A 12,964-nucleotide genomic window follows, 5' to 3' on the forward strand; every position below is an offset into this window, starting at 1 on the left:
GTTAAAAAAATAACTATAATAAATCTACATTCAACCACCCTACCTTTGGTAAGAATTCAAGAAGCCAAACCTTTTTTTTTTTGTTAGAAACATATTCTAGTGAAATGCAGGAGGGGAGTACAGATAAAGGTTATGATACAATCCTTACCCATCATTGCCATCAGGTTTACCCAATTCCAACCTGTCAGGCTGAACTGCGAAACCAATTCTACAGATGCGACCATCCTAGGACAAAAACACAGAGAACAATTAATGGTGAGCCCAACATATTCATGGAATACATTCACATCAAATTATTTGTAAAAATAATGGATATAACTGTTTTTGTAATTTAGAAAAAAAAAAAATTACCTCCAGAAGAAATGCAGCATGGTTTGGTCCCACAACACACTGTTTAATGGTGGCCTGTTCCAACAAATTCAGAGGAGGATGACTACCAAAAGAACACAAAATAGACATTTTAGAATTAGGTCGACCAATATTGATTATGCAGGTTGCCGATATGGATACATAGCAGATAATCTAATGGCCGATGCAATGTTACCAATATAACACTAGAAATGTTACTGAACCTGCCAGACAATGTGTACTTGTGATAAATTCCATTAATGGTTCTACACAAAGAGTGAAATAAAAAGTAAATGCAAAACTAAGGTTGTATGTTGCAAATGGGTTAATTGCTATATCATTCTATTATAACTGGTAATAGTAATATCCTTTTCTACACACGAGTCAAGATACCAGAGGGTGCAAGAACCAAATGTAACATTATTGTTACTGAAAATTATGATGTACACAAGACACACAGCATATGCCTTGGATTGCTAGAGTGATGTCTTGGAAAGGACACATCAAAATGGATTTGGAAAAATATACGATACTGTCAATTTCGGTTAGCCATTACGTTTTACCTTTATAAAACAGAAAGTACTGTAGTCAGTTTATCCATGACTCCTACTGCTTAGCACTATCTCCCCCCCCGCCCCCCCACCATTGAAAACTGATCTTAAGATCAGCTTCGGGTAAAGTGCATCAGGGAGGACACACCTCTGACCTCAAACCCGAGTCCAGTAACCAGACATCTTGAAAACACTTTTGAAAGAGAGTTTAAATTTGTAAATTACAGGTATGTTATTTCAATAGTTGTAGCAACACAGGGATGTATAATGCTACATTTTTTTCAGAGCCCTGCTACTTATTCTTTAAGCGTAGCTCATTTAAAAAGATTATGGTACGCTCCTCTCTCCCCACGATATAAAATCTACTCCTTTGTCCACATGACTGTTCCTGTGCTTTAGTGCAAGTTACAGTCAAACGCCGATAGTCAGACCAGAAATATAGGTACTTTATAAGCAAGGTATGCTTATAAAGTACCTACCTTTACTTTAACACATATAGGGAAAAGTGGTCTAATCTTAGAAACAGCAACACATATAACGCATATACAATGAATTTAGAATAATATTTTGTAGAAAGGGACAAAACTATTTGATAAATTTAGAGCATTTGGAAGTTAAAAACAAATGTATTCTTTTCAAGTAACATATACAGTACAGTATTAAGAAAAAAAGTACTGTATTAAATAAATCAGTTTTAAAAAGTTGTGATATCCAGTTTCTGCACACAAACCTGACTGTTTCCACCCTTTTGAAATGGCCAATAGAGATTTCCTTTCACAGAGATTGATGAACGAGATCTCTTAGCACTCCAGCAATAGGGCCGAGTGCATTTGGAAAGGTGCCATGTTAAAAACCCTGAAGTTGCAAGTGAATCAAACAAGCACATTTGATTTCACTTGAAAAGAAACTCAAGTTTGCTTGAATTTTTCTAGTGTGAAACAAACCAAAGCAAACCTGAAAATGTGTTTGTTTGCAAGTGAACTACGATTCAAATCACTTGCAAGTGAACTAGGTGTGAACGTGCCCTGAAATGCTAAACAGTGTAATCTGAATACAGATTAAATTTACATTTTGCTCCAGGAGTGGTGTTACATTTTTATCCTCTTATTAAAAAGAAATACAAGATGTTTAAAGATCTGTTTAATGAACCATCCTTTGTATATGCATGCATTGGTTACAATAAATATAAAGCGTCCTAACACATATTCGCACAGTACATGAAAGATTAAAAATATTTGACAGCTGGACATTAAGGGTCACCATTTTTTGAATGACAGTAAAAAATAAAAAAAAAGAGACATGTAAACTGGCTACATAAAAATAAATACTCACCTGTTTAGGTTGTATTTGTTGAGTTTCTCAGAAACTTCTCGTAATCTGTTGAAAGATTAGAAAAAACAGCGATGTCATTTCTCTATTTGTGTCGTCTGGTCCCATGAGATTTTAAAAAGGTAGCACTGTATGTATGTATGTGTCATATATATATATATATATATATATATATATATACACACACACATTTTTATTTATATATATATATATATATATATATATATATATATATATATATATACACACACACACATACACACACATATATATATTATAGACACACACACACACACACACACACACACACACACAATGGCAATTCCGATAATGCACTTTAAAAAATAAAGCCTATACATTTAAACTGATTAAACTTCCACAAGCTTTTGGCTTTATTCTTCACTGTAATTGTTAGAGCAGTGATGTATATAGTTAAACAAGCACTATCTGCAAGTCTAAAAGCACATTACCCACAATACTGAACATTTCCTCATTTGATACTTCTCAATACGATCACAGGTTTTCTGACCTTTTTGGCAACTAGGCTTGTTTCATATTTAATCGCACATAAATTACACATGTTTAAATGTCTTCATTATAGCACAAATATAAGTCTGGTTATATTTTGGAACCTTCTGCCTCAGTGTCAAATTACACAGAGTAACAATTCCAACTTCCTATTGCTGTTATCTGTGTCTGTTTGACAATGACAATGGGAGTATTGCCCACAAGTGTATGTAAATAACAGACCAAAGCCATCACAGAGCCCTCCCCCAAAGAGACCACTTTTAGGACAGCTGTATTTACACTATAAAAAAATTAAATGTAAAAGAAAAAAAAAAAGAGAGACCTAAGCCACCTCAAAGTGGCTTGTGTAAACGGGATATTACGGAAACAACATTTTAGTGACAGGTTACTTTGGAAACTCCTGTTTACCACTGTGTATTATTATTACTGTATTACATAAGGGCTTTCTGATAGAAAGCAGTTGATGCAGCAGGGTACAACAAAGCAATAACGACCTGCCATTTTCTTTCAGCAAAAAACTACTGGCTTAATCTACATGCTTGGTTTTAAAACAGCTGCAGACGACCCTAGGGTTTTCATTATAAGGAACCGAGCTAAGGAACAGCACCCCCTCTAACTGTTTTCTTACAGCTGAGGTTAACAGAAATGTTAACAGAACAGCTGAAATGTAAAAATAGACATCTGGTAAATAAATGGCTGTGTGACACTGTGCCTGTAGCCAGTAAATTAGTAAGACCTCACCTAGAATATTGTGTTCAGTTCTGGTCACCTCGTTACAAAAAGGATATTGCTGCTCTAGAAAGAGTGCAAAGAAGAGCAACCAGAATTATCCCGGGTTTAAAAGGCATGTCGTATGCAGACAGGCTAAAATAATTGAATCTATGCAGTCTTGAACAAAGAAGACTACGCGGCGATCTGATTCAAACATCCAAAATCCTAAAAGGTATAGACAATGTCAACCCGGGGGACTTTTTTGACCTGAAAAAAGAAACAAGGACCAGGGGTCACAAATGGAGATTAGATAAAGGGGCATTCAGAACAGAAAATAGGAGGCACTTGTTTTACACAGAAAATTGTGAGGGTCTGGAACCAACTCCCCAGTAATGTTGTTGAAGCTGACACCCTGGGATCCTTCAAGAAGCTGCTTGATGAGATTCTGGGATCAATAAGCTACTAACAACCAAACGAGCAAGATGGGCTGAATGGCCTCCTCTCGTTTGTAAACTTTCTTATGTTCTTATGTACTCCAGATAAGGTTTTGGGTCATTCAAATTTACTCTCCAATTTAGACACTATGCAACATTACCATGAACTCATGAGTACTTCCAATAAATACTGTACAGATAGGTCAAAATTTTACATCAGCTAGAATTTTAGGATTGACAAAAAAAAATGTATATTATATATATATATATATATATATATATATATATATATATATATATATATATATATATATATATATATATATATATAAATAATCACACACACATACAAACATAATTTAGATCTTTGATTTCCCTCTGTAAAAATGCACATCACATTCATGCAGAGCTCGCTCGGGCACCAGTAAATCTACTAGTACAGAATGTGTGAAGCAGGTGCCTGGTGATTCTGCCTCTATGGAGAGTGCGGCTCATGAACTTTGCAGTTTTGAACTTGTCGTATAATTGAATACTAATCAGTGAAGTACAATCTTTCTGTATTATTTAGAAGTATAAATACTCCAGCAAACATAGCAATACATACTTTAACGTTTGTTTTATTTCCCTTTTAAAAAAACGACCACTTCAGAAATATCACTCAAGCGTCTTGAAACTGGTTAACACGTAACCAAATATTAATTTAGTAGAAAATACACATTTAAGTCTATAGTAATTGAAGACATATGTGCATTTTTTTTTGCAAGTTGAGTTTATTCATCATGTGACTTTGCTCAAGTGTCTCTACTAAAACGCAACATGGCAGCTGTACCAACAAAGAAAAAAAATGCAATGTCTCAGTAAAAGACAGAGCTAAAAAAAAAAATCATATTATCCATGAGTTTTGTTGTCACTTCATTGATCATGTATGAGTCAATACCATTAAAAGATTATATTGCCAGTCATGAACACATAGAGAACAAGAAAGCAAATAAGACAGCGGCAATGGCACAGCACTGCATTCTTCTATGCTGAAAATGAAGGTGCTGTACTGACCTCAAGCGGGGCTTTCCCTAAGTAAGCAAGCCAAATTAAATTACATGTTTAATTATTGTTTAGTTTATTTCTTTCCATACTTCCTGCCTTTAATAAGCTATAATTAGCAATATTAAACCATGGCCATTTCTTAATTACATTATATTATCTGACAATGAAGAAACAAGCTCAAAGCTATTTTTCTAAAAAAAATGATCGTTTTACTGCATAAAGGATGTAGTCATTACACTACACACTGTTTGTTTCATAGACATTCTGTCCAGAGAAACACCTCTTGTTAAATTTAGCAAATAAGGCAGAACTAGCCAATAAACAATTGGGAGGATTCATTATGCGTTTCGCGTTTCGTATTTTATCCTCGTTATTGTAATGCCAGTAAAACGCTAAACTTAATTTATGAAGTACTGTACGTAGGATTTCTCTCACATGACATTGCTGGACTTAATAAACTGTTTCATACTTGTTATTGTAATGTCAGTATTAAGATAAACAGGTATTTTCAAACCACTTTATTTGTAGATTGACAGGTTTGAAGTGTTTTCAGGTGCTTTACTTATTACAGCAACAAGAGTCTTATTTCAAAACTCTTGGCTCAATAAAGAATTGTTGCAATATTTATTAATTTACTTATTTTAGCTATCAACATTATATTTATGTGCAAATGCCATGTTTAATTATTAATACGTTGATAAAAAGTGGGAAGAAAAAATGTCATTGGCCATTTTTTAAAATATAACTTGCCTTTACCAAAAATGGAAAATCAGTAGCCCTGTATGGTTACAATTGAAGGCTGGGCAGACGCCAGCGTTTTATACAGTAGTATAAAGCAATTATATGCAGGCTGCCAGTTAAGCATGCAGTCTATATCTATAATAACTAACAGGGCTGCATTTATGTTAATCTCAGACAGGCTTCATAAATAAATAAATGACTCAGAATCAAAGCCACAATAAATGTCTTGTTTAAATTGAAAGCAAATTGTAAAATTGTTGACACTTGTGTTGGAATATTGTTTCAAAATTGTATAATGCAACAAAAAATAATGTATTAGAAGGGTTAAAGCATGGCCGAGGTTTCTCTTGATAACATGCAAACTCAAGCTGTGCAGCAAAATTGCTATGCGTACTTGGTAGGCATTACATTTAAATACGCAATTGCTATTTTTCAATGCGTAGAACAACCAGTACACAGCTTATCTGGACCGCTGACTGTAGCCACACATTACAACCAATATTTGTCTGCCAAGTATTTTAAAATGAGGTTCTGCAATTTAACTAAAAATTTAACTGAATAGGCCTACAATGTAAATTGATGTTAAATGCAAATAAATTCTCAATCTCTTCCCTTGGAGTTGCTACCCAGTAAACATTGATAAAATTGAGGGCCTCCTCTTCTAGTACTTATTTGTGTAGGTGCTGTAGTCTGTACAGTGAGGTGAAATATGGCACAGCCCTTAATGTCTGGCAGCTGGTTTTGGAACTACTATCAGGGTAGGAATTCTGCAAGTGTCAGTCACCTTTTCACTTTCATGAATGGCTCAATACATGGTACATGGTTATAAGTACACATATTTGATTTGCCAGAATAGGAAGTAGCCACTACACACATATCTATAGAACTAAAAGAAACACTGTGTAGGCTTTGGACAGTAATGTTTTGCCTGGGTATGTCACAATGACATGTCTCCGGTCTAACCAGAAAATCTTAAAACAAGGAAGAGCAACAGTGTTAGAGGAGTTTACTTTCTCCCAAGAGTTAAATGTATCCGAAGTTTATTGTATTCTATAAGGGAAATGTGTCAAACTGAAGAAACCAAAGGAACCGTGTGTGGCAATCAGAAAGCAGTGAATCTACGTAACTAAAAACATTTGTATTTTGGATGAAAATACCACTATTTAAACAATTTTCATATTTACAAAACAAACAAAGGCCTGCTTTTTTATTAATGTTATTCATTTCCTCACTTTAACTACATCCTCACAAATGCTATTTTTTTGCCAGTACTTTTATGCATCACAGGTAAAGTACTGCAATTTACTAATCAAACGGTAATCATGAAGTGAGAAACCAAAAGATTAAAACCTGTGATGAAAACAGAAACCCAAAAGGTATACCCACAGGTGCCCGTGGAAATCTATTTAAAACATAAACTTTGCTTCATGTTAAGCCCCTTTCACACTGGCACTCCTACCTGGGTCCGGACCCAAGTCCTGGCTATCTGGGGCAGAATCCTGCATAGTGTGAAACCACGTACCTGGGTCATACCCGGGTCCCATTGACCCACCTCAGGATGTGGGTCTACACGCTTTGACCCGGGCTGAGTGAGACAAAATGCTTGACTGCCGTTCGTGAGCCGACGCAATAACAGCCAGCCACACCTGCGTGAAGTTTTCACTTCCGCAAGGAACATTTCTGTTTAGCCATACTTTTGTTGCTTGAGACACACCACGAGCCAGATTGCAGCAGGGATGAAGAAACATCTGCTCTAATTAACATTTGGGCCGACGGTTCAATCCAGAGAAGCTTGATGGAAGCGTCAGGAACAAGCTGCTTCCGGGGCATTGATACGCGTATTGTTTACTTGCATCCATTACTCAGGTCAACCCTAGTTTATCAAACTCAGTGTGAAATCACGTATCCAACCAGCACAACCCGGTTCTGACCCAGGTAGATCATGCCAGAATGAAAAGCTTTAGTCTGGTAACCTTTAAGACCAAAAGAACCATCGCAGATTAATGCAGTACTATTTCCTAAACACTGCACATCAAGTCACTATGTCAGCACAGAATAAAACAGTTCAGCCAGGTTATCAGAAACAAGTATTGTGTATGGTTTTATAGAAAATTTAGCAATTAGGACACAACAACAATGGGCTGTTGGATATAAAAAATATAAATGACCTGTAAATCTAGAATCCATCGATAACCCAGGCAACTTCTAAAATTTCAAATACATCGAGATGACATCAAAAAAAATAGGACACTTTGCAAAAAGCAACATGTCATTTGAAAGGGATAAAGCATCAAATTACCCTAGCCCAAAAAGAAATGAAAAGAAAAAAAGCCAAAAATATTATAAAATTGCAAAGTGACAGAGTTGCAACTGAGAAAAGACAAGAGATCTGACCTTAAATATCACACATGCACAAACATTTGAACTTCCTGAGTCTGAACTTTCCTATACAAAAATAAAGTATTATGGATTTTCTTGTTGTTACTGCATCTTGTAAAACGCTTTGTGATGGTGGTCCACTATGAAAGGCACTATATAAAAAAATAATTGATTGATTGATTGAGGAATGGAAATAAGCAGTTTGATCCATTCTTGGTTTTATTATGAGTTTAAGAAGACACTTGAGCTTGTGACCTATACACTGTGGCTAATCAAGCTGGTATTAAAGCCTGGAATGGGTGAAACTGCTTTGCTCTAGGTTTCTTATTTCCATCCCTGATATAGCCTACCTTTCTACCTTTGTACAACTTGCTGCCTGACAAAAGCCAGAAGACTATATTTTGGCCCACGAAACACAAACTTGCACAATACTTCATTCAATTTACTATTAACACTGCAGAAATGTATTTCACGTCCCTGGACTATTAACTTTGCTTTGTCAATAGTTTTGCTGATTAACAGAGTAGGAACATATGCAATTCTGCTTTTGGAAGCTATCCAACAATAAAATCCCTTGGCCTTGATTAGACATAGAAAAAAAATAAGTAATTGGGAGTCAAACAAACAATCACAGGCTGATGTGAGAATTGTCTCATTTAAAATCATATAAAATCTAAATTGTAAACGAAAAATGTTGTTAATGGAAATGGCAAAGAAAAAAAACTGCACTGTTCCAGTTAATTGGCAGGGATAAAGATCATATTCCTCTCACTGACCTGCTTGTGTCCAGTCAAAATTGGTAAATTGGAACATGAAAGGCAGCAAAAGGTTTTTTTAAGCCTGAGAAACATAAAAACAAAAAGATAATAGGTGGCCTAAAATTAATCTCACTGGTCCCTTTGCACCATCATATTTGTTTAGTCTCTTCAGAGAAATCGTAATGTCAAACACTCCATCCCCTCCAGCTTGTGACTCTCGTCAGTGTTCTCATTGGGCCAACCAGCTGTTAACTGCTCCCAACATGCTCTGAAATTTCAGACATTTACAGCAGCAATCACTTGTCTCCACTGGGAGACTTTTCAACAGCCCAGTCATGTCCTACACAAACAGAAGCATAGTGGGAACCAACAGCAAATTACCTGCAGTGTACAGAAAATAGCAAGCATTTCACACAGTACGTCCTTCATCTTGCTGTTGGGAATGCAACATGATTTCTTTATTTTAAACAAAGTGACACTGGCCTTTGAAGTTATGGGTCAAAACAGTCAATCAGGGATGGACTGCCAGACATTCATTGTGTAGCCAAATCCTCTATGAAACTATGGAAGATAAAACTACCAAAACAATACATATCTAATGTCATAATGACCTAAGTTTATATTTTGGTCCCATGGTCCCCTAAAATAAGTTGCCAAATAACTTCCAATAACAGAAGCCTAAAAAAATAGAATTTCAAAAGCAGTGTGAATAAGCAGGGTCGACCTAGGTGACAGAAGCAAATACAAAACGTGCGTATCAATACCCAGGTAGTAGCTTGTTACGGATGCTTCCATCCAAACTTCTCTGGATTGAATCGTAGGCCCAAACGTTGATTTGAGATTTTTTCTAAATCTGGCTCATGGTGTGTCTCAATCAACAAAAATATGGCTAAACAAAATAAACAGAAATGTTCCTTGCGGAAACAAAATCTTCACACAGGTGTGGCTGTTCTTTCGTCAGCTTTCAAACTGCTGTCCTGAATTTTGTCTCGCTCAACCCGGATCAAAGCGTGTCGACCCACATCCTGAGGTGGGTCGCTGCGACCCGGGTCAACCTGGGTACGTGGTTTCACACTACGCAGGATTGTGACCTGGGTAGGAGTGCCAGTGTGAAAGGGGCTTAAGATTAGCAGGACATTCTCTTTCATTTGCAGCTCCCGTCCATGTTTTGATGCTGGCAATTTTTTTCTGGATGCCCTGCTTTGTTTGTAATTCATCTGGTCTATATGTAGTCGTCCTAGCAATGCTAAAACTATTATAAACAGTTAGACAATGGAATGGGGATGTGAACACTGTTTAAATGTTAAATACACTGATTTCATTGCTTGCCCACCACTAATAAATGTACTGTTTTTTTTTTCATTAAATAACACAAATTTTGATTTAAGTAATTGTTAGTGACTTGCAGCTGATGCATAGTTCACACACCCTAGTCTCTGTAAATGGCCTTGTTTAAAGTCGTCTGCTAAATAAACAAATAATAATGGTGTTCCGCAGAATTCAAAATGTCTATTTAATGTCACACACATTTTAAGTTATCAGCTGGTTTCATGTTTTTAATTTGTCACACACAACATGAATGATTTCAGTATATTGAGGTTAATTTGACATTAAAACTAAAAAAATTAATTTCCATAATTGTTACTGTATACTAAAATTTTAAAAAGTGTGTAAATCATGTAAAAAGTCTAAATCATTAAATTACACGCTAGGCTTCTTAGGTAGTAGGCCTGTCACAAAAAGGGTCTGCTGCTGGAAAGTTAATTGAATGTGTCACCAGGTCAAGACTTAAAAAAATGCAGCCTAAATGAAAGCCAATACCTGAATAAATAATTGCCTTTAATGAGATTCAGTGTAAAATTATTTTGTCAATGTATGCACAACAACAAAACGCATCTTGACCTATTTGCCACTGATAAACGAAAACATGTAAACACAATGTCAATAGTCCTGGTATATAGGGAATCATCGTGCATCCTAAATAAAGACTTCGTATGAAAATAATTAATTATACAACAAAATATGTTACATCTGCAAAATAAATCATCATCATTATTATTAGTATCCTGCGATTACAAAAAGCGCAGTTCTGATGTTTATTAAACGCAAGTTTTATTAATCATAAACATAACAGCCATTTTAACAAACACAACATGTTCGGTCTTCATTAAAATATGCTTATTTCCGATTTCAGAAAAACATCAAAATTAATTTCACTGAGGTTCCCTCTTTTTTTTTTTTTTTTTCCACACCATCCCCCAACCCGCATTGTCTGTCTCAGTTCAACTCTGACTAATGGATCCTTCCAGGCAGTCTGCGTCCAGAGCTAGACTGGGCGAAAAGCCGGGCCTCAGTCTTATTTTGCTGCATATCCTGCCTATACTCAACTACAACCCCAAACAACTGTTTCGACATTTTTTTTGTTTGTTTTTAAGAGATGAATGATGCTGTACCACACACACACACACACACACTACATAACCATTTTCTTTAAGTCCCCTCATTCCCCGGCTTGAAGAAATACCTGTCATTGAGCTGGTCCTCAGTCCCGGGCAACGGGTGAACCACGAAGTGTATAGACGTCATGAGTTCAATCCAGAATAAGACGAATAATTGGAAAAAATGGGAGGAAATGCTAATTGCACGTTAACTGTGGTAATTAGGGTTCATATAAATCGAGTTAAATGAAGGAAAGCGAGAGCCTTAAACTACTACCTCCTTAACCACACGCCGCCATCTTAACTCTACCAGATCCCTCAGTCTGTGATGGTTAGCACAGATACAAACTCGAAGCTGATTGGATCCCCAAGTTTACGGTTTACGATGTAAGAATGGAAAGGATTGGTTAGAAAGAAGAAAGCAGGGAAAGGAATTCAAGAGGTCGATTTTGTCGTGTGAGAGGCCTCGGCAATGTTCCTGTAGTGGAAGTTTAGTTAAATTATACCGTGTTTTATTTATTTACTGGTTTATAACCCAATAATTTACATGCTAGTGTTTGCAGGGATGTGAAATAAAATTGTGAAACTGAATTTCTATATTGAACATAATGTAATGCTGGTCATGTCTCAAATCAAGGGGATCAAAGAATTTGAAGACACTATGTTAAAACATAAAAAATGCAAGTAGTGTGTGTATGTGTATATATATATATATATATATATATATATATATATATATATACTGCTCAAACTCATGCGAAAAGAGAGGATCCAAAATGAAATAAAGTATGTATTTATCATAAAGAAAACTGCATTCATAGGCTTGTGTTTTACTCTCTTGTTTGCATGCAGGCCTTGCTTTTAGATAGTTTTGTTTCCACTTTCATGCTCATGTCACCTTGAGTGTGAAATTGTCTTCGCCCCTTCAGGGACTTCTATCCTTTCTAACCAACCAGCTGCTTTTCCTAATTGGTTTGCTTGGAAGCAAATAATAGGCTTGACCCCAAAACCATTGCTGAGATGAAATAAGGGCAAGGCAAGCAAATTGAGAACTTTCTTTTACTTTTAGTAGTACAAGATGTCATGTTTTAATGTTAAAGTACATGTTTGCAATATTGTATGTTTCTTTGGAAAGTGCTCAGTGAGACCTATATAGTGAACAGAAGGGCATAACTGGTAAGATTTATGAAATTATTTTGTTGTTAGCTACAACCACTTTATAGTCCCACTCGCCTCTTTTAAGAAGCAGTAGTTTGATAGTAAATACATTACCGGGCCAAGTCTGAGATCAAACGGTAATCAACAACCCCTAACATACCAAGCGTGTGATAAGTGTTGTGATTTTTTGATGTTGTGAAAGGGGGTTGTGGGTATCCACTGACAAAAGGGAGAGGCAGATAACAAGTGACACGATTTAGTAACCACGACCCAAGGGCTCTGAGAATTATTCTGTATTCACTGAATATTGATAGCATTTTAGTTTGTACAACAACATACATGTTTAAATAAATATTAAATTAGAGTAGAAATTGTGGTACATATGTAAATAAATAAATAAATAAAATGTCATAGCTATATATTATTTTTCTGTCAGTGTATTTATTTAGCATGCAGAGTCTAATTCTGCTCATGAGATAATGCTGTAATTGGTCAATGATTAACATACCTGCTGGGGATACAGGCAGTAGATCCCAGTTGGGGAT

The 12,964-nt window shown here is 35.8% G+C and overlaps 1 protein-coding gene across 5 annotated transcripts in view; it reads right to left on the bottom strand.

The window, feature by feature from the left end:
* Window positions 1–11,631, bottom strand: part of LOC117435794 (E3 ubiquitin-protein ligase UBR5) — a 66,276-nt gene extending 54,645 nt beyond the window's left edge. For 3 of the 5 annotated variants that reach the window (XM_059012637.1, XM_059012636.1, XM_059012635.1), the window contains exons 1-4: window positions 11,348–11,631; window positions 2,232–2,276; window positions 352–433; window positions 149–225 (exon numbers count right to left, since the gene is read on the bottom strand). In XM_059012637.1, coding sequence (XP_058868620.1) covers window positions 149–225; window positions 352–433; window positions 2,232–2,276; window positions 11,348–11,409 — 266 coding nt within the window. In that variant the 5' untranslated portion in view covers window positions 11,410–11,631. The remainder of the gene's footprint in view (window positions 1–148; window positions 226–351; window positions 434–2,231; window positions 2,277–11,347) is intronic. The other 2 variants (XM_059012639.1, XM_059012638.1) reach the window with 1 other exon arrangement.
* Window positions 11,632–12,964: the final 1,333 nt, after the last annotated feature.

This window comes from Acipenser ruthenus, chromosome 3 (assembly GCF_902713425.1).
Source record: "Acipenser ruthenus chromosome 3, fAciRut3.2 maternal haplotype, whole genome shotgun sequence".
NCBI lineage: Eukaryota > Metazoa > Chordata > Actinopteri > Acipenseriformes > Acipenseridae > Acipenser > Acipenser ruthenus.